The sequence below is a fragment of the Candoia aspera genome, chromosome 4 (assembly GCF_035149785.1).
Source record: "Candoia aspera isolate rCanAsp1 chromosome 4, rCanAsp1.hap2, whole genome shotgun sequence".
Lineage (NCBI taxonomy): Eukaryota > Metazoa > Chordata > Lepidosauria > Squamata > Boidae > Candoia > Candoia aspera.
This window is the reverse complement of record NC_086156.1, coordinates 80,199,681-80,226,970: the sequence shown is the minus strand read 5'-3', so window position 1 is coordinate 80,226,970 and position 27,290 is coordinate 80,199,681. Positions and strand designations below refer to the sequence as shown.

Sequence of the window (27,290 nt, the reverse complement as noted above, 5' to 3'; positions counted from 1 at the left end):
ACTCCTTGTATGTGGACCACTGGTGGCCCCAAGGTAGAGAGCACATCAGGGTAAATCACAAATCCTGCTACCCAAACATCACAGAGCTACTAAAAATGGTAAGACCAGTTACTAAGCCAAGTAATATTAGTGGTAATAAGAGTAACAGAAATATTTAAAAAAATATGAGCGAGCGTAAACAAAATAGCACACTTTATCTGCTTAGACATGTCCTTTATTTTTATTTTATTTCATGTATTAAAAAATGGAATGGCAATACTATTGGAAGGCCCAGAATGGCAGAATCAGGTCCTGCAATTGTACAACTTAAGCACAGAAGTGGTGGACATAAGGCAACAGGAGAGAAGGCAGGTGGATTACCGCTCAAATGGTTTCCTCTCTCCCTCAACTCCCCCCATTATGTTTCCTCAAAGGAGCACACAGGGCAATTCTTTTTCTTGTGAAAGGAAGGGGGATGAGGGGGGTGCATGTGCTGAAGATGAAACAGAAGAAAGCATTTGATTTAATCTCCATGGCAACTTCTTTGGAGTCTGGCTGAAGCAAATGTTCAACATTGACAAAAGCATCTGGATAATTGTGAATAAGATGTTATATCTTTGCTGCCCCTATCAAATTATGATTTCTAGAGCAAGTATTTAGTGATTTCCAACTGCAAAGTCAATTCACAAAGCAGGAAACAAAGTGACTGGTAATTGAACGGGAGCCATTTGTCCACTCACCTTTTCCATTCCACCCCTTCCCACTTGCTGAATGGCTCTGTCACATCAGTGGGGAAAGAGGACCAGCATTTCTTGCCCCTCTGTTCCTTTGCCTCAGAGAGTTCTGGAAAGAAGTGGACACTGACTGCAGGCAATCCATACCCCCATTTAATGCAAGCTACTAAGAAACTTCATTACCATCTAAAGCAGTCTTTTAAAACCTTAACACTGCCCTATATGTGGTGGACTGTAATTGAATAGTAAGTGTTTTCATCAACTCACTCACCCCATGTAAACAGAAAGAACAACCAGAAATAACAGGCTTTTTCAGCTGAGAAATAATTGGGGAGTTTAGCTTTGTTCCATCACACAGTGGTACATATATTGATGCGATGTATGTGCCTATCAACTTGAAAGTTAACCATAATTCATTGAACAATGTGGGAGTTCAAAAAATCTAATTAGCAGTAAAACTGGCTGCCATAAATGAAACGATAACATCTCTCCTAACATTTTTCAAAGTAACATAGATGGCAGATACAGACATATGTGCAGCAAAGTGCATAATGGGAATGTGTGAGAGAGAAAAATACAATCACCATTGTCGCTGACATAATCAGAAAAGCACCAGAGATGAACAGAGAGGCTTGAAAAGTCACAACTAATGAGGGGCAGAGTTCAAAACCATTAGAGTTACAACCCTTAGATTTAGCTTCCACAGACCAGAGATCTGATGACCAACAAGAGCAGAAGAAACATAATAAGGAAAGGATCGAATTTTGTGGCAAGAATATACAGCGGGGAAGGAGTAATGGGGCACAAATTTGCTCATTTTGATTTGGTATATGAGGAAGGAGTCCTAAATATATCATCATTCTCTAGGATATAGTGAAGTTCCATTTGGATATTTGATCAATTCTGCAAGGGTAAAGATCACTGACCCAGAATCCATTAGGCCAAATGAGAAGACAAAAATGGCAAGTAGCTATTCTCTCCTGAATTCCTCCCCGTAATTTCCTCCCCTTCAAGTCAGATCTGATGCAACCTAAGATACAAAAGTTCTTTTCTTGTAGACAGCGTTCAAGCACTAGTTACTTGTACACCGGCTGAAGGGGAGAGTGGGCTTCAGACATGGTCCCAATCAAAGGCTCTTTGAAAAACTCTGTGCTTGAAATCTCCCCAAGTTCCCATCCTCCTGGTCTCTCTTACTTGATTACTCCTTTTCTACATTCACATGTCAAGAAGTAATGGCTGAACCTCAAAAAAAAAAGGGAGTGCAACAAACAAATGAAATTCTCTGAAGCAACTTTGGAGAATTTCCCCGATCTTCTGGTTCTCAGTAGATGTGTTGTTCTTCAATTCATTCTAGCTGAGGGGAGAATGACAGCTCAAGCCCAATACATCTGGAGGGGACCAACTGGGGAAAGCTGTTCCAGAGTTTGGGACAAAGGGAACTGAAGAAAGGGAAAACTGGAAGAACTTGCAGCAAATCCCTCATAGCTTACATGACAATCCAGAATCCTTTCTTGGTAAAAAGAGTCCTTCTGGAAAGGCAGGCCCAACAGACAGAGAGATAAGGCTCAGAAACTAAGAGGGCTGATGGCAGATCCCAGTCCATTCAGGGAGAGATATCTGTGCATATTGTCTCTTCCTTCCCACAACATCAAGCAAAGACAAACTTCTGATGTCCAGCCAGTCACATCTAGTTTGTGCATGAAGTGTGGCAAAAGGCAGCAAGGAAAGTCTCCAGTTGTTCACAAGCCAGAGAGGGGCTGATAAAATGGAGATGGAACCCCAGGCAGCCAGCAACTGTCCCTACTTGTCGATGAGTCCCCCTTCCTTCAGCTTGAAATAAAAAAACTTCTCCAGGGTGTTGGCACACTTACAGTAATCGCTCTCCGGCGGGTTATACTCACGACAGTTGGTAATGACACGCTGCAAGTCAGCAATGAAGAGCTTCTTAGTAATGTAATAACGATTCTTGAGCCTTTCTGTCATCGTCTTGAGGTCTGCAGCAGAAGGGGTAGGTGGAGGGGGGAGACACAATCAATCATGCAAGAGACGATGCAAAAATACAAATACCTTTCTGACTTTACAATTCATTATAAACTTAGCTAATCAATCACAACTCTTGTGAAAAATAATGAAACGGAGGGAAGGAACATGGGAAGAAACACATAAGTGCAAGCTAAAAAAAGTCTTAGAATTATCTATAGTTCTTTTCTTGAGTTTGTGTAAATGTAGCCAGAAGTGTCAAGATGACTGAATGTAAACTCATCTCTGCATTTAAGAAAGTTAGTAGAAACACGTTTGCTCGGCCAGTGAAACATTTGCAAAAAGGCAACTCTGTTAGTCTGTGAAAAACACAAAAGAGACTGGTATCTGTTTGAAAATGAACTAATTTGTAATGGCATCAGCTTGAAGTAGACTGTAATCTATCAAAATCTTATTCAGTAATTGGCAATCTATGCTTCCCACTGATTGCCTCAATTGATTTCAATAGCACACTTGCCAAAGATCAGTAGCCTGGCTTCCCACTACTCTGAGGCACAAAGTTTACAAAATCATTGCATAAGCCCTAAAGTAGGCTGAACATAGTTAAGAATGGTCCACCCACTCCAAAAATCCTACCTGGAAAATTAGAATATTTCAGCCTTTCCTACGTGCACAACACAGGGTTTATACCTTCACCCCACCTCCTGATGTCCTCAACCCCTTTCAAATGCTACATTTGGTCCCTGGTCCCAAAATATTTTCCCACTCCTAATTTCTGCCATAATAAATGTATTAATCTTGAAAGTACTACAAGTCTCTTTGGTGACTATGAAAAAGAAGGTAACTCTTGGAAACAGAATGGATGTTCTAACAGCCATATTGAAGAACATCTGCCCCAGTTCTATGACATTGTTATAACTGAATGGGAGATTACTCTCCAACCATCTAAATAAGATTTTTTTTTACATCAGCTACATGCATTGACTGTACCCCATCATTTTTCTTACTCTAAAAGAGCTGATTAGTTCTTCAAGCAAAATCCATATCTCGCTACCTACCAATGGGGAAGCGGATAATCTCATAGTAGTCAGGAGCTTCAGATTTCTTCACTGGTTCCATAAATGGCCACGCACTAGGATGGGTCTGACAGGTGATAAACAGGTAGTATCTTAAGTAATGAATAGTTTTTTCAAACAGGAACTAATACCATGCCTTACTAGATCAACCAGGATTCACAATGTGGTGTGTAGGTATTTGAGGTGTAGAAGTATTCTTCTGTTGGATGGGCAATGGAAAAAGGGAGGGAGGGAGGGAAGATATTTCTGGCAGAAGGAGGGTTTTGTGCCAGAAACATACTTTTCACATTCAAAACGTTTTAGTTTAACATCTGGCTAAATGAAGAACTGTGCTTCACTCAAAAGCCCACCCAAGGTTGCTTTTCAAAAAAAACCCTGTTTTACTACCTCGGTTTAGATGTTCTTGTTTTCCCTAACAGATATTGGCCTTTTATCTACTTGTACTGCAATTGATCGATATATACAGTATTCAGTTTGTACTTAAAAAAAAATAGCTACCCATTCAAAATCAACTTCTGTCTATGCTATCAGGGCAAAAATCTCAGGATGGGTTGGGCAAGTCTTACTTGTCTAGACTCCACATCACTGAGAATCTAGACCCCATTATGATCTTAACACTTCTATTTCAGCTGGAGAAATGTTCCTGTTTACACTCCAAGTGGTTCCTGAGTCAGATTACCTTGATTTGGGCAAGGAGATTTTTCAAAGTAGTATACAACTGGTCTGGATCCTTGAGCTCCTTTCTGGAAGGAAAATATAAAGCTGAATTTTTAAAACAGAATGGTGGTGGTGGGGAAATATTGAAAATGGCAAGTGCTACAGTGTATTATACAAACATCTGCATGATCTAAAAAGGACCCAGCCTCCTCCAACTGGGTGCCCTCTAGAAATGTAAGACTACAACAACCATCATGGGATCATGATAGCATCTGGGGGAACCTGTGGTTCAACAGAGCAACATATTTAAAGAGCTTCAGTTTGGGGAAGGTTTGCCTAGACATAAGAGAAGCCATCCCAGAGATTTCAAGCAGCATGCAGCAATTCTGCACAATTTTGTTGGTTCCAAAAATAAACTATGTGCACACAGAATTTGGCCATTTCGTCAAACTGGTCATTTAATAGACAAAATTTTAAGAGAGCCAGTTTGGTGTTGTGATTAAGGTGCTGGCCTAGAAACCGGAGATAGTGAATTTTAGGCCTGCCTTAGGCATGAAAACCGTCTGGGTGACTTTAGGCCAGTCACTCTCTCTCAGCCCAACCCACCTCACAGGGTTGTTGTTGTGAGGAAAATAGGAGGCAGGAGTATCAGGTATGTTCGCCACCTTGAGATATAGATATAGATGATAGATAGATAGAGAAATAAAGGTGGAATAAAAACGTAACAATAACAATAATAATAATTTAAAAATTGATTTAAGTTCCAAAGTTAATGGATGAATTCAGGGGTATCATGGGCACTCTATCTCAAATGCACAAGGCAAGCAGCATTAAAGAATTAGCCAGCACTTTGATATAGATTTGCAAAGGCTAGTCCTGCTCAAGTGATGCTTTTTTTTGTCCTGTTCCATCATTCCCAAAAGCGGCAAGTACATTTTAGAGAATTTAAGGACCTCTGCCTGTTCTGTATCAACTATCCTCCATGAAACTCTTTAAGGTAGACCAAAATGTTAAAACAAGAAGAGACGTGTTGGGGAGGTATGTGGGGGACAGAAATACACAAAATGCCACATTGCTTACCCTTTTTCTTTACTCAGGGGCTTCCATCCTGTTTCCCCTGGAAAAGAGAAAAAAATCACATACTATTGAAACAGAAACCAGGACTAATTTATTTTTTAAAAAGGTAGTTCATCCAGTACTGCTGCTAGTTGGAAAAAAACACACACAAAACACAAAAGCAAGCAAGAGAAAAGTTTGGGGTAAACACCTGTTCTTTGTATCAGAGTTATGGACCTGAATCTGGCCAAAGGAGCTAATTGTCCCCCAAGGTCCAGATTGACAGGAGTTTCCTTCCTCTGCTCCCACAGAGGCAAGGAGCAATCACAGCAGACGGATCAGAGGTGGGAAGGAGACAGCTAAAATCATGCAAATTGTTTTTCCAGCTTTATTAATGTTCACTAAATGCATCACCACACCTGTTCTCCAACTACCCAGGTCCCTGCTCAACTCACGGATGCCTGGGATACTTTCAATTGGGATATGACGAACACCCTCCTTGAAGCAAGTGAGGCCAGGGTAGACTTTTCGGATCTGGGCTTGCTTTCTCTCTATCAACTTCTTGATGATCTGTGGAAAGAACAAGAAACTCTCATGCCTTGGATTGTCATCCCTGGACGCTTCTGCAAGATCAGGGAGATGAGGCAGGCTAAGCATCTCGTAGAGGGAGTAGGCAGATGCACAGTCAGGAAGCTACTTCCTGGCCAGTTCCCAGCTAGGCCTTCAAGCCTAGCAGAGCCAAGGTGTTAGGAAAAGACTGACAAGGAAGGAAGGCAAATTGGGAGAAGCTAAATCTGAGATGCAGTATAGAACAGGATTCTTGGGCAGCACCAATCATCCATGAAGGCTGCAGATGATGCAAACTGCAATTCAACTGTGCTTGGCCTGAAGAAAACATGAAAGGACTGGCATAAGGCTGGAAGGCCTCCTCTCTGGGAAGATTCAAAGAGAGCAGTTATGAGCATCATCTCTGCCTGTGGAGCATGTGCAAAGAGGAACTTATCTCAGAAACCTTTCCTTCACTGTGGGAAGAGAGCCAAATTCTTACCACAAGAGGAAGCCTGTATCTAGACTACGCCACTTAACCTTGCAGAAGAATTTGTTTTCCATATATAAGAAAAACACATATTTTTGAAAAATCCCACCCATAGAAAATCAGCATATCAGAAAAAACTGTCTGTGCTGCATGAGGAACAAAAGGGGGTGCAGAAAATTGTGGAGGAAGAAGTATAGACAGGGCAAAGAAAGGAAATGCTTGATTATATCTCTAAAAGATTAACTAAGGAAAAGAACTGATGGGGCTATTTAGGACCACAAAGATTTTAAAGAGAAAGGCAGTAATTTAAGCATATTTCCCGGCTTCTGAAATCCTGCACCCAAAGTTGAAGTCAAATGTCCATCTCCTACGCACACACACAGAGCTATTCAGCAGTGTGAGCTAGCAAAGTAATAACAATGGTCCACACAGAGTTGACAAGAGTCAGTGATGGGTCAAGTGCTGTGCCCTATGCCCGCTTCTTCCACCCCAGCCCCTCACCTCCTTCTGCTTCTTGATAATATGTGAAAGCTCTGTGTAGGGGATCCGAGGATTCAGCTCACATTCCATCAGGGTGGCTCCCTCGTAGTCCTTGATGTAGCCAAGGTAGCGGCTCTTGGGGACCTTGATATCTTTTGAAAAACCCTGAAGGCCACAGAGGAAAGACCCTATTCATTCTCCAGAACAAGCTAAATATAATTCAACAGTGAGAAATATAACTGACCTACTCTGAAATGCTGCTTCATCTCTTCCTTGCTGCCTAAGTCTGAACTGGATCTATCTCATTTTCCCGATCATAATCAAGCATGCTGTCCTCATAGAAGGAAGGGGATAGAAGTTCATGGAGGCCACACTTACATTACTACAGAATTCTATAATGATGGGGCATATCTTTTATGTACCTTAAATAAGGGCCCTTTTTGAAATACTAGACATATCAGACTTATCCCCATCTAATGCTTCTCAGGAGTATTATGTTAATACCATAATTCCTAGCTGATACAACCAGTGGCCATATTGGTTGAGGATTATAGAAACTGTAGACCAATATAACTTAGGAATACTATGTTGGGGAAGGCTGATACATATACACACCTGCCTGCCCAACTAATTAGAAATGAATGACACAGGTTTAGAATATGATTCAGCTAAAACCATCCATGTTGAGTAACACAGAAATTCAATTCAATTATACCTAAAATAAGTATTTCTATAACTATTTAAATTAAGACCTGCCTTGGAGATCATGCTAGTCCTGAATGTATGGACAAACATTTCTATGTCTTGTAAAAACAACGTGCTTTGGGTGCAGACCCAAAAGTTGCATTATTTTATTCATTTAATTAAACTTTATTGCACTTTTATTATTTTTATAAGTGACTCAAGGTGGGGAACATACCTAATACTCCTTCCTCCTTCTATTTTCCCCACAACAACAACCCTGTGAGGTGAGTTGGGCTGAGAGAGAGTGACTGGCCCAAGGGCAGCCAGCTGGCTTTGTGCCTAAGGTAGAACTAGAACTCACAGTCTCCTGGTTTCTAGCCCGTTGCCTTAACCACTAGACCAAACTGGAACTATGACAGGTTGGGGCTGGTTCTGACTGAAACTCAAGTCCTGTTTATATATCACTCATCCTTGTATGTTCACGGATTGAAGTAGGAGCAAAGATGCGGTAATGTAGAAGTGGAAATAAAACTTCCTTCCCTATCTACACAGGTGAAGAGAAAGAAAGAATGCAAAGCTTAGTGTCAGGACACTTAGGGCTTCTTGTGCCTGGTGTATTAACTATTTTACATTTAATGAGACCTAACATATTTCACATATGTGAATGCAGCTATGTTAACCACTGTGTCCACATTCTTAGAAGGGGAACCAGGCCCTTTTACAATTGTGATGAGTTGCCTCCCGCATCTAAACCAAAAGCCAGTTCCAAATAAGGGTTCAGCAGCAATGCTGTAGTACCTGCTTCTTGAAATAACCAATGGCGTATTCGTCTGCATAAGTGAGGAAGTAGAGGATGCTGTGTTTGATGTGGTACTCCTTCAGGTGATTCATAAGGTGAGTCCCATAGCCCTTCAAGGAGGCGAGGAAGAAATGGGAAAAAATGACCAGAGCAAAACCTGGGAAAGATCCTCTTTCTATTATTACATTTATATTCTATCTTTTCTCCTTGATCTCAAGACAGCCTACATGATTTTTCCCACCATCGGCTTTTGTCCCACAACTAGCCTATGAAGCAAATGGGCTTCTTAACTGAGAAGGGATGTGAGACTGGCCCCAGATGCACACTGCTCTACTTCACTGGCTGAAAATTCATGCAGGAAAATAATTTATGTGATGTAATTTGCAAACAATCAAAAATTCATTCTGAGATCCATAATGTTCCATACAGAACTCTGAGGCAATAAATAAAATATATTTAATAATAACAACAATTACAACAGGTTTTAATGTGGAAAATGTGAGGCACAGATGATTCACTTCTCCTAAGGGATGGCCAGAAGTGTCAATTGTTGCTACAGAACACATGTTAAACCCTACTCCCAGCTTAACAAAAAATAACTAATATATTCAAATAACATGCCATGCTCCAAAGTATCATATTAGGATTAACCTGATGATGGCCTGGTTTACCCAATGCTCTTAGAGAATGCTTGCATTCCTAAAATACATACACAAACTACCCAACCCCATCTAAGCCTAGCCTAACTCTGTGAGGTAATCCGCGCAACTGAAAATACCTAGAACCGAATCCCTGCCAGTGTCTTTTACTTGTCTCTTTTGAGAAGCAGAGGAGTGGCACTGCAACTACATACGTGCCTACTCAAAAGAAAGTCTCACTGAGTTGAATGTGATTTATTCCAGGCCGCATGAAAGTACCCTTGAATGTATCCTTTCCCTGCCTGGAATATTAACTGTAAAAGGGAACTCACGTTATTTCCCACTCAGCAGCTTACACTCGACAACAGCTTCAGACTGTTGTTTTTACTTCTAAGTATTTTTACACTTTTGCTCTCCATTCATTTGCAGAGCCCTCCTCCTGCCTCCATCTTCCATTCCTCAACTGCATCCTCTATGACTTGCCACTTCCTATGCCTTGAACATCTAGCTTCTTCTAGTTCTTCCCTAAGGTTGCATAACTTTCAAGCCCACTTTGAAGCCCAAAGCTGAAGGCACACGGTTTCTACCACACTCCCCCAAAAAGCCTTAATCCACTGAGAACTTGCCCCAGGGCTCTGCTGCCAAAGACTGAATGCAGCACAAATGCACTGAAAAGCATATGAAGGTTTTAGTTCCTGCCCATAAGCCGGTTTGGGCAAGTAAGGGTACAGTTATCTTTAAAAACCAACCAATAGATGCTTCCCCCTTCCTCATACTTTGGTACTAGGAAACAAAATTTAAGCGGCTTTTCTGCCCTGTTCCAATCTTGCAAGACTCAGGACAAATAGCTGACTATAAGCACTGAGGCAGGTGGGAAAAATAGGCAGTAATTCCTAAATTTATTCCCCTCCCCAATTTCCCACATGATTGGCTGGAAGTATTCCAGCTGATAGTAGCAGACCCTCAACTACTAGTTCAGAACCTGTTTTAAAGCCCAGAGAATGTCACAAACATCTCAAAACAACCCTACCTTGACTTGCTCGTTAGATGTGACAGCACAAAAGACAATCTCAGTGAATCCCTGCGTTGGGAACACCCGAAAGCAGATCCCACCAATCACTCGGCCATCCTTGATTAATGCCAGAGTCTTGTGCTTGCTGCCAAGAAAATAAGCAGAAGAAAGATGTGTTTGAATTGGAAGGACAGGTCAGCACAGCTGAGCATAATATTCCTGCTCCATCCTTCGTCTTCTCTCAATTTAATTAATTTCTCAAATTTGTACTACTGCCCATCTCACCCAAAGAGGGACTCTGAACGGTTAATAGAGGAATACAGCAATACCAACCACTAACCTCCATTACAAACCTGAAGTAGTTAATTTTATTAACAGTTTTAGCCCTCATAGAGCTTGCTTCCCAGGTATAACCCTGAGAAAGTCTTTCTTGCTTTTTAGGAGTCCCTGTGGCACCTGGGATTACTCATATGTCCACAGACCTGTCACTTGCAGAGCTGCCATGCTTCCACTTTTACTTTACTTCTTACATTAAAAAAAAAAGCCCTTTTAATTTTAAAAACAGGAGACAAGTTCTGCATGGAGCCACTTCCAGCATCATGTTTCTTTCAAGAATACCTTTAAGCCCCAAGTGGGTTCCCTAAACTCCATTAGAAAATAAACAACATTCCCCCAGAGACAGACAGTCCCCTCTCTCCTGGGATTCCAAAAAGCACTTAAGTCCTGATTTTGATCTCAGGCCTGGAGCTGATGTGTTTGTAGGGCCTCTGGCTTGATTTGATATTGTTAAGGTTGTTCTAGTCTGGGCTGCATGTGGCATTGTATGTTTTTAACTGCTTTTATTATCTTGTATTTTTATTTGTAAGCTGCCCAGAGTCTATGGGAGTGGGCAGTTACAATAAATTTAACCATCATCATAGATGGCTGCAGTCCAATACTTCATTTGGAAGCATGCCCATTTGATCAGGAAAAATAATGTAAGCATATGTGCTATGAAGTATTCATGATGGAAGCCAAAGTGGGGGGCAAACAGAATTATGGACTGGATTAGGACTGGTCAGGTCTCTCCTTGCAACCATTTTATAAATGTACCAATGTCCTGCCAAATTTGCTCACTAATCCAGGTGCCCTGGGGGCCCTGCTCTGCTTCTTAACAGAAAGCGTTGCTGCTCCAGCTCATGATGCAGCCATTACCAGAGCTTTTTGTGGAGAATAACTAACTAAATCTCAGACTCTACTGTATGTCCTGCGTTCTAAAAGGTCAGTGTAATTACTCAACAGAAAATATGATTCAGTACCTGGCTGAGGGATGGGGAGAGAGAAAGAGAAAGCAAGGCTGTATGTTTTTGGCAGGAGAAACATTTCATACGCTGAAATGTATGGATAGGGAAGTAGAGGAAACATTTTATACACTGACTTTATTCCAGGTTCCCAGATTATTTCATTCAGACAACTAATTTTCTCATTCACATTTACAAGCCTTTATGCTCAACCTATTAGCACCAGTTTATAATCAGCCCAATTCCAGGGACTCAGGGTTTGATGGTTGCATGTACACAGACTTAGGGTACAGAAGGTGCAACCTTCACTCTTTTTAATGGCACTCCCAAACCTACGGGTCAAAAACCAGGCGGGTGATGTATTCCTTGGGCATTCGAGGCAACTGATGTGAAAAAACATTCTGCAGCCCAACCAGCCACATGAGGATCTTCTTGTTTGATTTTTGAGAGAGTGAGTTGCCGATGACATGGAATTCGATGATCCCACGCCGTTCCTCTAGGCGGGCTGTCTCATCCCGGGCTGCATTTGCTGACAGTAGACTGGTCTGCAAGTGAAAAAAAAGTCTGGTAAAAAGTAATTAAAGGTAACATGCAAAATATGGGGTCAAAGGTAGATTAAGATATGTACTGGAGTAGGGGAGGCTTCATATCCTATACAGATTACTTTAATCTGCCTAAATCTATACAGATAGCTTAAATCTGACAAATCGTTAAAACCTTTAAAAAATGAAGCCTTGATTTAGCAGTCCTCCATTTAGAGGACTTAGGTTTGTTAGTCTTCCCTTGTATTTTTGATTTGTCAATTTAAAAATATATCGTGCTTATGGAAGAAAAAAATGCAAGACAGCAATTTTCAACTTTATCTTATTCATCAAATACTAAAACAATCTTAATTATGCCATCTGAGCACATTATAAAAAATCAAAAAAGTATTTTTAAGGCTTTTAATACGATTCTGACATTTGGGCTGGGGAAAAAAATAAGAAAATATGAAAGGAATATCTTATTAAGGAACCTCTTGGAAAAATCATTGCATTTCATTACTAACTATAAAAACAGGAGACAGATGGCCAATGAAGAAGATACAATTTAGGAAGTGGGCTAATAAGTAGGGGCTTGTGTGAATATTGGGAGTGGAAGCAATGGCAAGCCATTAAGGCTGAGGCACCTCTCCTGTGGCCCAGGGATACGTGATATCCCCAGTCTTGGATGTAGTCCCTACAAATCTCTCAAAATTGTAACCAAATTATAATTTTTAATGTGACACTAGAATAAAATTAATCCATGGCTGGAATACAATGTTTAATTTTAATGAAATCTAAATGAAATGAAAGCAAATGTGATTCTTTTCTTGACTCCACTCATTACTTCTCAGAGTGTGGCATTTGGCCCAGAAGAAGGTCCAGGAAGAACACACAACTCCTAAAACTCCTTGCAGTCAGTATTTCCAACGAGCAAAAACTAATTAAGTTTTAGCCTTAAGATTCTGTAAGGTCCTGGATTGCTTATTCCTCTCTAGAAACAGGAAGAAATCTGGGCAGGTAAAATGGAAAGCTAAAGCCTTTGTAAGCACTTAGCACAACTAAGGCAAGTATGCTTCTCAGTAAACTGAAATTCTCTCAACCCATCTTTGCCAACCTAGTGTCTCCAGAGCTGTTCCACTTCCATAATTCCCAGCCAGTTGGTTAGGGAAAGCAGCTAGCAGGTGAACTTCCTCTCCAAGAGTGAGTCCTTCTATAGCACCATCCACATGCAAAGAGATACAGATATAATTTGATGAGGGTAGAGCTTAATCAATAGAATGGGATGTTGGCTGCTTGTGGGCAGGAGAATCAGGGAAAACCAAAGGGAGTATCCTAGAGGAAGTTGCGGCTGGTTCTTTCCCTGAAAAATAGCAATCTACGCTGCTGCTTTTTGTGGCAGATCCCATTTGTCTGGCCTAACCTCAAATCTTGCTTCACAGGTTGCTCCTCAAAATATCTCCATGGCTTCGGTGGCCATCTGGGCTTTCCTTTCTTCATTTCCCTGGCTCAACTCCCCTGAAAGAGCTTGGACATAATGCCTCCTCTGACTACCAGGCCTTGCACAACAATCAAATGAATCTGGCAATACATTCTGTAACTTGCACAATACAAGAAGCTGGACTGCTGTCGAAACTAATTTTCCAGTGTTTTATGATGATGCATATAAAACGGGGGACAATCATCTGACCATACCTCAGGCCCCAACATGGCTGCTGGATCAGTAATGGTCAGCATCACTTCATTAACAAGCTCCATTGGAATATCACCCAACACACGGATCCTCTTTGCATCCTCAAGGGTCAAACTTTCTGGAAGCTTCCTCTTCTCACCTGTGTGGGAGGAAAACAAACTGCAGTACACAAAAATATCAAAATTGAGTGTAATGCATACAGGAGGTGAAGCCATAATTCCTACAAATCATACTAGATACTAGCCTAGCTTTTGTCCCCTATTTTTAAGCCTTTGGACCTTAATATATTTCTCTTTTAAAACAAAAATAAAAGAATAAAAAATTCATTCCAAGTTTAACAGAACATTTTAGGAAAATGGAACTTCAATAACACTTATTTAAATGACGGGGGCTTTATACTAAGCCCTTCGTTGCAGACATTTTGATTTTCGCTTTACATTCCCTTGCTGCCCGTAAGGATTTTACCTGGCACAGAATCCAGTGAACTCCCATCCAGATTAATAGATGCTAAAGATGAGCTGCAGCTCAGAGATTTGTTGAACAATGGAGTGCTAGCTGCAGGAACAGTGCTGATAGCTACACAAAAAAAAGGGGACAGCAGTAAATCTATGTATTAAAATATGAAGGCTTTATGACTTGAGGACAGAGATCAGCTCATGCAGTTCCTCAAGCTCCAGCACACAAAAGCTTATCATTTTCATTTTTATTCCATCCCTCCTGCAAGGAACTCAGGGTGGCGTACATGAATTTATCCAGTGCGATGCTTACGACGATCCTATTACAAGCTGGTGAGGGTCCTCAGATCAAGCCTTACTTGTTTTGTTTTGTTGTGTTTTATTATTTTATTTGTATGGCCGATCATCTCACCTAAGTGACTGGGTGGCTCACAACAGTTAAAACAACGGTCCAATAAAAACAAGTTAAAAACCAATATACAAATATAAAGAACGCCAATAACCACTTAAAAAGAGAAAGAAACTATGGTCAGTGGCCAAAGTCCAACCTCGTGCCAAGCTCAACAAAGCCACTGTAAAATCTCACCATTGCCAAACCTGCAAGCATGGCAGCAGAGCCATATCTTCAGGCTCAACTTAATGTCTGACTGGAGATTTCATCAAGGTCTCCCTGCAAAGCCATATCTTGTCTTCCTTCCCCGACTTGGTGATCTACACTACAACTCTCATTATTTCCAGGGATGATGGAAATTGCAATTAAACAAAAGGAAGCAAGCTTTGAAGAAACCTGTTAACCATAATAATAAATTTCTACTGGGTTACTTTCCTATTCTCAGGTATCAACTGATTATCATGTTTAGGGATGGCAGGGTTCCTCCAGCCCTGAATTCAAGATGACTAAAAGAAGTTTCTGGAGTGGTGAGGGATGTCTTCCCTCACTATAAGCTATCTGGCTTACAGAGATTCTTTAAAGGATGCCTGTTCTCTACATCCAAAAGAAGACAAGTGGATTGAAGCAGTGCTTGAAATCTCATTTGCACAACTGTCTGGCTTCTATTAGTCAAGAGAAAACCTGCAAGAGTTGATCCATTGCCATAAATGTGACAGCTGTTTCTGTACTTTACACCTCATCAAGGGAGAAGGGACATAAAACATAGCTCAGCAACCAAACACTTTGGGGTGGAGACCCCTAGTTCAAACCTCAGTATCACCAGAGCTGAGGGGTGTCTCTGGCTGACATCTCAGACAATGCCTGCCAATCAGAGCAGGCTTTACTAAGGCAGATCAACTACATTCCAATTCAGTTCAAGGCAATTTTACAGGCTGATACCCTTTACAGTTACAAGCACCACATTAGTTAAAAGAAATATTATGTACCTGGCCGAGGTACAAGTGGAGCACCTTCTGTTGCAGGCATAGTAAAGTCGGCTTCCCAGATTGGAGAGCTCTCCCCATAGATTTCTTCCTCCAGCATCGACAGAAATCTGGGTATGAATTGGAAAGAAATCAGCAGAGTGATCCAATCAAATTAATGTCAACTTAACTGCATTCAAATCCCACTTTATTATTAAAAACAGATCAGTACTTGTTCATACAGCCAACAGAACTGAACCCAACTCAATGGCGCTGAATTCACTACCTCAAATCTCACTTCGGAAATCACCAGCAGTTAGATTTTGTAAGCTGCTATGAATTTTCCTTCCATCCACTAAAATCTGCAGGCAAACATAGTCTATTTTATATAGCTGTCTGCAGAAAAAAAATTAAGAGAGACTAAAATGCACACTGCAATTTTGGGTTCTTATATGGCAGGAACATGGTATTTGAGGTCTGTCAGATGATCTTGAATCACGATTCCTGGTAGCCCCAATCAGGATGACCAATGATAAGAAATGCTGGGAGCTTTAGTTCAGCAAGAGCTGTAGGGTCACTGGTTACTCACCCGTTACATATTCAGACAGATCCACACCCACACCCACACCCACCATCTTTTGGCTTATGGAAGCCCTTCCCCAGCTACTATTGGCATGAGAGCTGGTTGATAGAGACGCTAAAATAAAACAAAGCGGATCTTCACCACCACCACCCCCCCAACAACCTAAAGTAACACAGTCTGGGCACAGGTTACCATCTCAAAAAGAACTAGGCTTCGGCCACCTAAAAAAGGCAGTTTTATATCCCCTTTCTTACACCCTTCCCACCCAGCCTCTCATCACCTTATGAAACCGGCCTTACTTGGGGAAGTGAGTGAGAATGAGGGTCCGCTTCTCTGGAACCAGCTTATCTTTCTCCACTCGGAATTTCTCAAGCAGCTGCCGGCGGGTAACTGTGAAAGTGGACTTGAGGAGATTGCGCCCAAAGACCTGGGTGGTCTCGTAACGGGGAAGGCTGTCACAGCTCTGGGGAACATGGCAGTAACACAACCACCTGGAAAAGCATGAGGTGGGGGTGGTAAGAGGGAAAAGCAAGCAGGAATTCGAGGCACCGAGGATCCGTGTTTAGGATTCCAGAGAGCCTTGAGTTGATCGGCACTTGACACAAAGCAAAGACAAGTCTGAGGCAAGAGAACTGAGGGCAGAGATCCAGAGGAGCACAGTGTGGCTCCATAACTGATAATACCCACTGAGGAGTGGCAGGTGTAGATTTAAAACTCACCGCGTGTAGTTGACTTTGTATGTTGCCACGTCATCGTTTTGGGAGCGCTGGCGGAACTGGGATGGCGTTTCGAGCTTCCAGTAGTTTAGGCAGAGAAGAAACATTTTAGAAAGCTCAAACATGGTCTGTCGCTCCTTAGGGGGCAGATGGCTGAACTTGTACTGTACAAAGTTTAAGACACCCTGGGGTAAAATCAGAAATAGTAGGTATTTTTAGCAGTAGGACAAGATGAGATTTCTTCTTCACATTCCCCAGAAACTGGGTTTCTGTCAATGAAACATCCCACATGACATAAAATTATAAAACCCCTGAGATGCATTAGGTGTCATGCACAGCTCAAAAACCAAGATGTCACAGACTGAAAATTTGCGGGCTTGCAGTGCAGAATTGTACAAATAAAATGGCAGATGATTACTCATCTTTGGCTCCACTGTATTTCCCATCCCAACTCTTCTACAAGGGTTGCACAACTACTTTCAGGCCAAAGGCTGCACTAGGCTTTAAGTGGCAGATCAGGGGCCATTTTCTCAAAAGGAGTGAGGGCCAGGACAAAAACAAAAATGGATTTAATTTGTATTTCCATTAAAAGTACATTATTTAAATAGTTAATATGATGACTTCCCATGTTCCCTTCTGTCACATTAAAAAGAACAATTTGATGGCTGCATTGGACAGGAATTGTATTGCACTTAGTTCTGAAGCCTTACGTATTTCTGCTTTACAATCAGGGAGCAATTGAGGAAACCAGGTAAAGGTAAAGGTTTCCCTTGACATTAAGTCCAGTCGTGTCCGACTCTAGGGGGCGGTGCTCATCTCCGTTTCAAAGCCGAAGAGCCGGCATTTGTCCGTAGACACTTCCATGGTCATGTGGCCGGCATGACTACACGGAATGCTGTTACCTGCCTGCCGAAGCTGTACCTATTAATCTACTCACATTTGCATGTTTTCGAACTGCTAGGTTGGCAGGAGCTGGGACTAGCAACGGGAGCTCACCCCGTCACACGGATTCGAACCGCCAACCTTCTGATCGGCAAGCCCAGCAGCTCAGCGGTTTAACCCGCAGCGCCACCGCGTCCCTTACAATCAGGGAGCAATTAAGGAAACCAGCATAAAGGAATAACTAACATTTAAAATAAGTTTTGTCATTGATTGCCTTATTACAGCTCATCAACTTGCATTTATCTTCTATTTTTAGTGGCTATTTTTTTAAGTGTCTGGTTTTTTGTTCATCTCAGCTGAGACTGCAAGGCTAGACACTTTCTCCCAGATGCCTATTTTTTCCCTCAAGGCAATAGGAATTAGACTTAACTTTAACATCAGGCTCACATGTTAAGTCTGCAAAAACAAAGCATCTTACCTGCTCAATGTTTGGCTTCTCAAAGGGGGGGCTCCCAAGGGAGCCCTCGACAACAGGGCGGCTCATCTGTAGGATGCATTTTCTTAGAAGCTACAGGGAAAGAAAAGCGAATCCAATCTCAGTATCAGTATTATTTCCTCAGGCTTGTTTTATAATCTGATTTATTTGGAATGTCTAAGGCTGTGGCTCAGAAAGAAGTGCCATGCCACGCATGCCACACATACCTACCAATCTCCAATTATCATGTTAGTAGTTTAAAGCCAGCCATTGCCTGCATCAAAGAGACAGGCAAAAAGGGAGTAACAATAAAAAAGGACTCAAGATAGTAAAGGGGGAGAGTGCAAGGGAAAATAAGTAAGATCTTAAGTAAATACAAAGCTCATTTAAATATCTTTGCATGGGGAGGAAAAGAGTCCCACAAAAAAATCCAGTGCTTTTTTTTTCGCTGTGGGAAAAATTATACCCCTCCCTACTGCATGCACAGTTTTTTAGTTCCTTGGGTTTAAAAAACATGTTTAAGTAACAACAGATTTTAATAGTTTTTTTTTAATTTCAGTAATATAAGGTAAGATGCTACTGTTATTAAATGGTTAAAATTTCTAAACAATATAACATACTTAAAATACTTAAATAATACAAAAGTATTTATAATATTATAAATACTTAAATAGTGTAACATACTTGAAACATAGAGAGTAAACTTTTTTCCCCTCAAATATTTCAGGTCAACTCTTGAGTTGTACAGTAAAACTAATAATATTGGAGATATATACACGTATATATACATACATACATATATATTTAAACCTTTGCTAAATTATTCTGTAAAATGAATGCTAAATTAGATTGCTTTCTGCAAACTTAACATTTTCCAGTGCCAGTTATCCTATGCAGCATAATTTTTCTAGAAAACCAACATTATTGAACAAATGCAAGACAGTCGTATTCATTTAAGAAGCCAGATTCAATGATATTTTATTTAAGAAATTATGTACAGTAATATATTTATTAATTTATTAGATTTTTATGGCCGCCCATTTCAGACAAGTGACTCTGGGTGGTGAACAATCATAAAATCAAGCAAAACTTTATTATTAAAATAATAAAGGTGGGATAAAAATAAACAAACAAATAAATAAAAACAATTACAAAAACAATTATATATCAGCCAAGAAATTTATAACCATAAATATCAATATAACCAGGAAATGAGGCCCTTAACACACTCAGGGCCCCAGGCCCAAGCACATAACCATGTCTTAAAGGCCTTACAAAATGCCAATAGGGTTGGAGCCTCCTAATCTCTGGAAGGAGAATGTTCCAGAAAGCAGGGGCTACAGTGGAAAAGGCATGCTTCCTAATCTCCTCCAACTGACATTCCTTGGCTGACAGGACCCGAAGCATGCCCAACCTGTTGGACTGGATTGAATGGGTAGAAACAACCGGGAGAAGACGGTCCCTCAGGTAACCCAGTCCCAAGCCATGAAGGGCTTTAAAGGTGACAGCCAGTACCTTGAACTGCACCTGGAAACAAACATACTGACAACCAATGCAGCTCACACAGTAGTGGTGTTATATGTGTCAAGTATCCAGCATCATTTAATACCTGGGCAGCTGTACAATCAGCAGACTCTGGGAGGTGCACCACAAGAAAATAAGAGGACCAAATGAAGATCAAAAGGTGTTGCCCATGATCAAGTCAGGTCAAAGGTAGGCATAGGAGCTATTACTGAAAAAGCCTGTCATCTGGCCCATATCCAAAGTACCTCCAGCACACTAGATCAGCAGATCATATTGGCAAGGCACTTCCTAATACTAATTTGCATAACAATGAAAAATGGTTGATTTAGGTTAAGATGAATTGCTCTCAGATGGGCTTCTGTCTGTACGCATTCTGGAATCCTGTCTCACCTTGAACAAGTAGAAATAAACTTGTTTGGTGTCTGTGTCTTCCTCTTTATGCACAGACATGAAGAGATTCTCCACATCTACCACCATCCCCAGAAGGCGGTTGATCTCTTCCTCAGAGACATTCTCCAGATGAGAAACATGGTCAGCTAGAGGCAGGTAAGAAAATCAGGTCATGTTTTGAATTTGGTCTCTTTAAACTAGGGGCCCTGTTGAAACATGAATGAGGGTCACTGTCCATCAACTTTTCCCTTTGTCCCTCCACACAGAAGTGATAGAAAACAGATGACTACCATGGTGATCATGGCCAATCATGAAATGACTACACAAATCAGGCCAACTGGTACAGTCCCCAGATCACAGCTTACCCTTTTTTCCCTTCCTGGGCAGGTTTATACAATTTCATCTAAAGCAATAAACTATACCCATCCACTGCTTCTGTTTTAAAGAATGCTTACTGGAATCTTATGTGGGGCACAAAGGCATTTTTGGAAATAAAGATGCTGGTGTTTTATAGCTTCCCAACTTTCCACTATAGTCAGGAGTCTTGTTCTCCTAACTAATCAGAATTTTAAGTCAGGATCAATTTTTGGCTTATGATTCTGGCTTGGGCCAATCACCTCTCTTTTTATCCACCTTGGAGGGTTATTGAGAGGAAAAAAATGAAGGCAAAATATATACATTGGCTCAAATTTTTTGGATGAATACTGGGATAAACGGGTATTTAAATTATTCTTAAAAAGCCGAAAAAAAAAGAAAGAAAAAAAGAAAAAAAAATAAACATGGCAAAACTCTATGGTATCATACACAGGTCCAGAAAGCTTTAACTTAAAAGAGAACAATGAGTGATCTAATTGCTTTTTCTCCAAAATATGCGTATAAACAAAATACGCATATCCAGAGTTCCACTGCCTCCAAACAGCTCAGTGCTGTTGCCTACCATGGATCCTCTTTTTCATATTTCACCCTTGTGTTCAGTCCTCAGTGGCCACTAATTAATTTCCCAGTGCTCCCAAAGTAATATTTTTCAGGAAGTAATTAGCATAACAGGGCAAACAAGTAAAAAAACCCTATAACTACAGATTCTCAAAATGAAGGAAAACAAATCCCATAATACCACCAATTTATATATTATTACATAATCCAGTAAGTTCAGGTTATCACTACAAACTTTTCAAAACTACATCCCAGAATTGATTTAGCTGAAGAACAATAACCAAATACTTTATTGCATAGGAAGACGAAATAGTGGCTAACCTAATGACCAACTAGAAGAGCTGCCACCATTGTCAAAGGAACTGACAAGAGAAGATTGGTTGTGAAAGAAGCAACCCACTCAAGGTTATTCTTTGGAAGTCCCCCTCAAGCCCAACCCTGAATGAAATACATGGGAGTAGCCAACCAATGTCAAACCTAGATTTTGCAACCTGGGAAGAAGTTTCCTATTCCTTTCGTTCCCTGCTAATGCCTCTGTGTTACGGTTCCACCAGATAGATAATCTTTCACCTGGCCAGCAATGTTTTACAGCAGTGTTTCTCAACCTCAGCTACTTTCAGATGCCTGGACTTCAAACTCCCATACTTCCCCAGCCAGCATGCCTGCCAGGGAATTCTGGGAGTTGAAGTCCATATATTGTAAAGTTGCTGAAGGGTGAAAACCATTGCTTGACAGTATGGTATTTGATGCAAAAAGATCCTTCATCAACCTCTAACAGAATAATGAGAGATCTCTCCCCACTTCTATATGCTGCACATCAATGCTGATGGTAGTAGACTCAATTTAGAAATCTCTCCTCCTGCCAACAACAAATTTCAGCCTCAGTGGGAGAAGACCATGTGGAGGATGAAAAGTGACTCTGTGATTACCTAGTGTGTGTCCACAGCTACGGCAGGGTTCACTGAGGTTGGTGACTGTTTGTTGCAAATCCATGCGGGGAGCTGTGGGAGGATTTGGGTTCTTCCAGCCATTGCATTTGCAAGAGTCATTAGCCTGGAGAGGTGGGAGAAAGAGAGAAGCAGAGGTCGAGCTACTGAACATGTAAGGCAAAGACAGACGTGTAACATTTCATTGGCCAACAGCCACCCTTGGCTTTTGGAGCTGCACTCCAAAAGTCTGGAGATTCGGGATAAAGAAATGAATGGGTTTTAATCAGATGAAATCTTATATTTAATATGGTCACCGACCAGCAAAAACTAATATTGGAATTACAGCCATTCCAGTACAGGTAGTCCTCATTTAGCTACCACAATTGGGATCAGCAACTTGGTCATTAAGTGAAGTAGTTGCTAAGTGAAACTGTGGCTATGCTTACGATCTTACATCAGCTTTCCTTTGCTTTACAGACCTGTGAAGATCGCAAATGTGAGGACTGGTTGCAAATTTACTTTTCCATCACTGTTGTAATGGTGAACAGTGACTAAATAAATCAATCACTAAACAAGGATTACCTGTATGAACAATCTAGCCTTGCAACTATGGAAAAATAACTAAAAATTAGAACGATTAACACAAAGCTATAAAATCAGTATTTTACTAAAATGTATACGCAAATATTATAATTAATATTACTATTAAGACTACAAAACTATAATATAGTAAGCAGTGGTTTTCAACCTTTTTGAATCCACGGCACAATATTGAATATAGCTGTAGTTCTGTGGCACACCAGAAAATTATTAATCGTATATATGGATTTTTAAAATGTAAGACATGGTTCGAGGGGAAGTTATACACTTTTTAAAGAATATATGCACTGTATTGAATATACAGATTATACAGAATATACGTAATACAAAAAAAAAAAAGAAAAAAGAAAAAATAACGTAAGACAAAAATCTTATGGAACGCTAGAAACAAGCCCATGGCACCCCTGTGTGCAGTGGCACACTGCTTTGAGAACCACTGTAGTACAGTATAAAACAGTGTAGTACAAAATAATATATAAAAAGCTATGGAATATTAGAATTACTAACACAAAACTATAAAATTCCTGTATCACTAAAATCTATGTGAACTTCAAAACTAATTAGCACTATACTTTAAGTATACTGACACTACAGGATTAAACTGTGTGGTATAAATATATACAAAAGCAGTAAAAACTAAAAGGTGAAGTAACTAAAATAATCAACATTAATAGGAATATATCCGTATGGGTCTTCATCTGACTTCCTGGCAGTCAGTTCTGGGTGTTTTGTTTTTTGAACCACACAAAACATGGCAATATTGTATGTAATGGAGGGAATATAATCTGAGAGTAGTGAGAAAAGATAAATATGGACTTGTGCATCCTGGCAGCCTTGGAAGTAGTGGGGAGATAAGAACACTTCAAATATCTCTATGAATGAGGGCTAAAGGAGAACATGTTTAACTTGTCCAGAGTTGCATAGACATATCCATCCCACACATGGGCTTAAACTGATGTAATTAATACAGTTAAAAAAAATACATTAAAATATATTCTTTCCCTTGTATAATTTCTCGTTTCTGACACTTTAAAAATCACATTTGTTGGCAACTTCTGAATGATTCTAATCCCTATCAGCACCAGCTAACTAAGGCAACGATCTGATAGAGTTATCTTGCAATATTTGGAGAGGTCACAATTTTCCTACCTCAGTGTATCTATGTGTTGCTCCATAAAGCTACTTTATAAAGTAAATCTGTGTTGAATTTTCACGCATGAAAGTTCATTATTCCAGCATGTTTGCAGCAAATGTTTCCCAAAGGTCTTTGACTGTTTCTGTTTTTCATTTTATTTATCAAAAAAAAAAAAAAAAATTGCCTTTTGACACAAAAAGACTGTATGGAGATATATAAACAATAATCCTATCAAAACTAAATTAAAAACAGAACACTGTTAAGACATCAGAGAATAAAATTAATCCCAGTCAAACCCACCAAAAGCCAAACACAACAGAAATGTTTTAAGAGTTTGCTTAATACTAAGCAAAGATGGGGCTAATCTGAACACCTTATTGAGTGAATTTCGTACGTAGGATGCAGTCATAGAAAACAACTGTCCCGTCTATCAGCTCAGCTTCTCTTGGTGATGAAGCCTATAACAAGATCTCTGAAGAAAAATGTAAACTACGTGCAAGTCCATACTGAGAGAGGAAGAGGCACTTTTCCTGGCTCCTGGCTCTTATCTTGGGGGTTTTTTAAGGCAAAAATTACTTTGAACTGAGACTGAAAACCAACCAAATGTTCTTACAGATCTATATTAAAAGGTGGCAGAAACAGGTATAACATGGCCTATACAGTGCACACCTTACTGCAATATTTTACGCAGCAAGGGATTAAGGCAAAGACGACTGTAGCCCACATTTACTTTCTCTCCTTCCTTTTCCAGGCTAAACAGCAGTTGGACTTAAACATCCAGGAATTCTCAGCCAGGAACTTCCTTATCTGGCAATGTCAGGACTTGAATTCCTAGATATGTAGAAGGCACAGGATTTAGCCTGATTTGGCTACTTGGTGACATCAGTGAAGGCACACAAAGTTGCTGACAACACCTGAAGTCCCTATGATTCTGATCCAACATATGCACTTTGGGGTGTCCATATAAGCATACAGGTAGTCCTTATTTAGTGACTGCCTTGTTTAGCAACCGTTTGCTATTACAACAGTGATGAATAAGCAACTTTACAACCAATCCTCACATTTACAACCTTTGCAGGTCGTAAAGCAAAGAAAAGCTGAAAGAAGATCATAAGCCCAGTTGCAGTTTCACTTAGCAACTGCTTCGCTTAACGACCAAGTTGCTAATTGTGATTGCTAAACAAGGACTACCTGTACACCACACTATGAGCACAATAGTACAAATGAAAAATATCCACCTCTAGGGACATACAATAGCATTTCCCACTTCTGAGAAAACAGAAATAGATTTCTATCTCATTTTCCACATGTACTCTTGCTCCTCGTAATACTGTCACTGATAAAATGGGTGAATGCAATATTTCTCGAGGTGAGAAAAGGTGCAGACAACTTAATATCCTTCTCCTAAAATCTTGCTTGGCTCTGCTATATTAACAATTGCTACTACTGTATACATTCAGCCACCTTCTCTATGTATTGTTACATGTACTGTAGGGATGCACAATGCTACTGTGCAAGTCAGGAAAAGATGCAGCTTCTTTAAGGAGGTGCTGAAGGTGTGCATGTGCACCCATGCCCCCTCCAAGGCACCCTACTGTCACCATGCCACAGCAAGTATCTTCAAAGAAATGCCCACAATAAAATATGGAAAATCTACCTTATGATCTATTGCATATGCAGTAACCTGCAAAGCAAGACCGACGTAAAGTACAGTAGCCTTCTATATAAGCCACACTATACTTATATTTACTTGTATCATATTTTATCAGTCTGCTAGTTTTTTTCTCATTAAGGGAAAAAATGTCAAATCTAACTTTGGAAGATGTTCTTTTCCTAATCGCACAAAAGTGATTTTTTAAAACACAGTTTAAAAATTTAATATATTTTGGGCAAAAAAGGAAATAGCATGGCCTAAAAATAAGGATATCATGGAAATCCCTGTGGCAATTAATATCTTAGTAACTCTAAACTATTTGAAGAATAGAATGGCTCTCTTTTAGAGAAACAGGTGCACACCTCACAGGGTTGTTGTTGTGGGGAAAATAGGAGGAGGGTGTATTAGGTTATGTTCCCCGCCTTGAATTACTTATGAAGATAATAAAGGCAGCATAAAAAAAATCTAAACTAACTAACTAAATAAAATCTTCATATCTTCATAAGGCAGTATGCTTTCCAGGATGCATTTGATAGATGTGATTAAAGTCAATATGCTGATTTTAAGATTATAAACAGACAAGAAGATATACTTAAGCAAAAGACTATATGGCTTGCACGCAAAAATTTGCATGCTTAATTCCTAGCACTGCTGGTCAAAGGGCCGTCGTTAGAAGGGGTGCAAAAGACCTGTCTTTAGACTTTGGGGAGCCACCTAGTGTCCATCAGAGTAGCCGAACAGGCCAAATGAACCACCGATTTGTAGAGCAACTCTTTATATCCCAAAGCCAGCTATGGCCAAGGGCCCAGAGCACGGGGTAGTTCTATAAATAAAATCTTGAATGCATGAACTGGCAGAGAATTGCATGCGGTATGGTTTTTAAGTTTACAGCATCTTGTCCGGGAGGAAATACACAACGACGGCTGGTCCACGCACCCGAAGGCAGTCCCAAACTCTTTTGTCTCCTCCAGGCCCCCGTACCTTGCATGCTGAAAATACTCCCAGTTTTTCCAGCTTTTTTGCCCGCGGGAAGCTCCGCGCGTGCGCCTTGCGCTGGCTCGCGCGCTGCTGCTGACTTAATCCTGGACGGACCGGATCGCTGGTGCTTCCTCCAGCTCCGCTTCCCCCCACTACCGGCGGCGTTGTAACTGCAGAGGAGGTGGCGGAGGAAGGAGCGCTAGTCTGCGGGATCCGGGTAGCTTGTGAGACCTCTGCCTCCGCCATGATGCCCAAGACCCTGCGAGACGGCGTGGGCGCGTGGACGCCACTGAGCATGTTCAGAAGTTGGGAGGGGGCCTTTGTCTGTGGGTGTTGAGCGCTGTTGCGCATGCTCCCTGCCATCAGTTGCATGCTGGGGGATGTAGTTCTATAGATCGTTCCTCGTGAAGATATTCCATTAGACTGAGTAAAGGGAAACGGTCCAGCCTCTGTCCATTCGGATACCCAAAGGCAAATGCTATTTTTCTAACTATGAATATAAGACCAACGAAGAGTGAATATGTAAAACAAACGTATACATATATATTGATTTCTGTTGTGGTTTGCAGATTTTTTAAGGAAATCTCTCTTGTGAATAAATGAACAAGACCCATCCATTTGTAAAACGGAATGAATGCTGGTAAGGATAGACATCTTTTGTAGGATATCAGAATAAGTTTAAACTATAAACTCTGTTAAATGCTTAAACTATAGATATGATGGACTATAATTCATTTTCATGTGCCTTTCAGCTTTGCTTTAAAGATTGGATCTAAAGCTGAAAGCCGCAAAATGAATACCCAGAGAATATTTGGAGATAGTTATAATAGTCTGTTGTGAGTTATCTATGAGCAGAGTATTTTACCAGTTTTGTTCATTTGAATGACTTTAAATGAATATGCCTAGAGAAAATGCAGGTTTCTTCATTTTTGGCTGTGTGATAATTTTTCCTTTATTTTCTTTTTTGCTTTTTTTTTTCTTTTCCAACTCAGCTTTCAGCCATCCTCCCTCTTGTCATTCTTCAGATTCCCCCCTAATTCAATTTCCAGCAAACTAGA

The 27,290-nt window shown here is 40.5% G+C and overlaps 1 protein-coding gene across 1 annotated transcript; it reads right to left on the bottom strand.

Moving 5' to 3' along the window:
* Positions 1 to 181: 181 nt before the first annotated feature.
* KAT2A (lysine acetyltransferase 2A) lies at positions 182 to 26,598 on the bottom strand. Its single transcript, XM_063300740.1, has 18 exons — positions 26,236 to 26,598; positions 21,866 to 21,989; positions 20,004 to 20,149; positions 18,093 to 18,182; positions 16,736 to 16,917; positions 16,316 to 16,507; positions 15,458 to 15,564; positions 14,091 to 14,201; positions 13,628 to 13,764; positions 11,748 to 11,956; positions 10,150 to 10,276; positions 8,481 to 8,591; positions 7,020 to 7,163; positions 5,938 to 6,052; positions 5,507 to 5,543; positions 4,449 to 4,512; positions 3,752 to 3,836; positions 182 to 2,707 (listed from the first exon to the last, which is right to left on the bottom strand). Exons 1-18 carry the CDS (start codon positions 26,593 to 26,595, stop codon positions 2,514 to 2,516), a joined length of 2,535 nt encoding a protein of 844 aa, XP_063156810.1. The 5' UTR covers positions 26,596 to 26,598; the 3' UTR covers positions 182 to 2,513.
* Between the last annotated feature and the right edge of the window lie 692 nt (positions 26,599 to 27,290).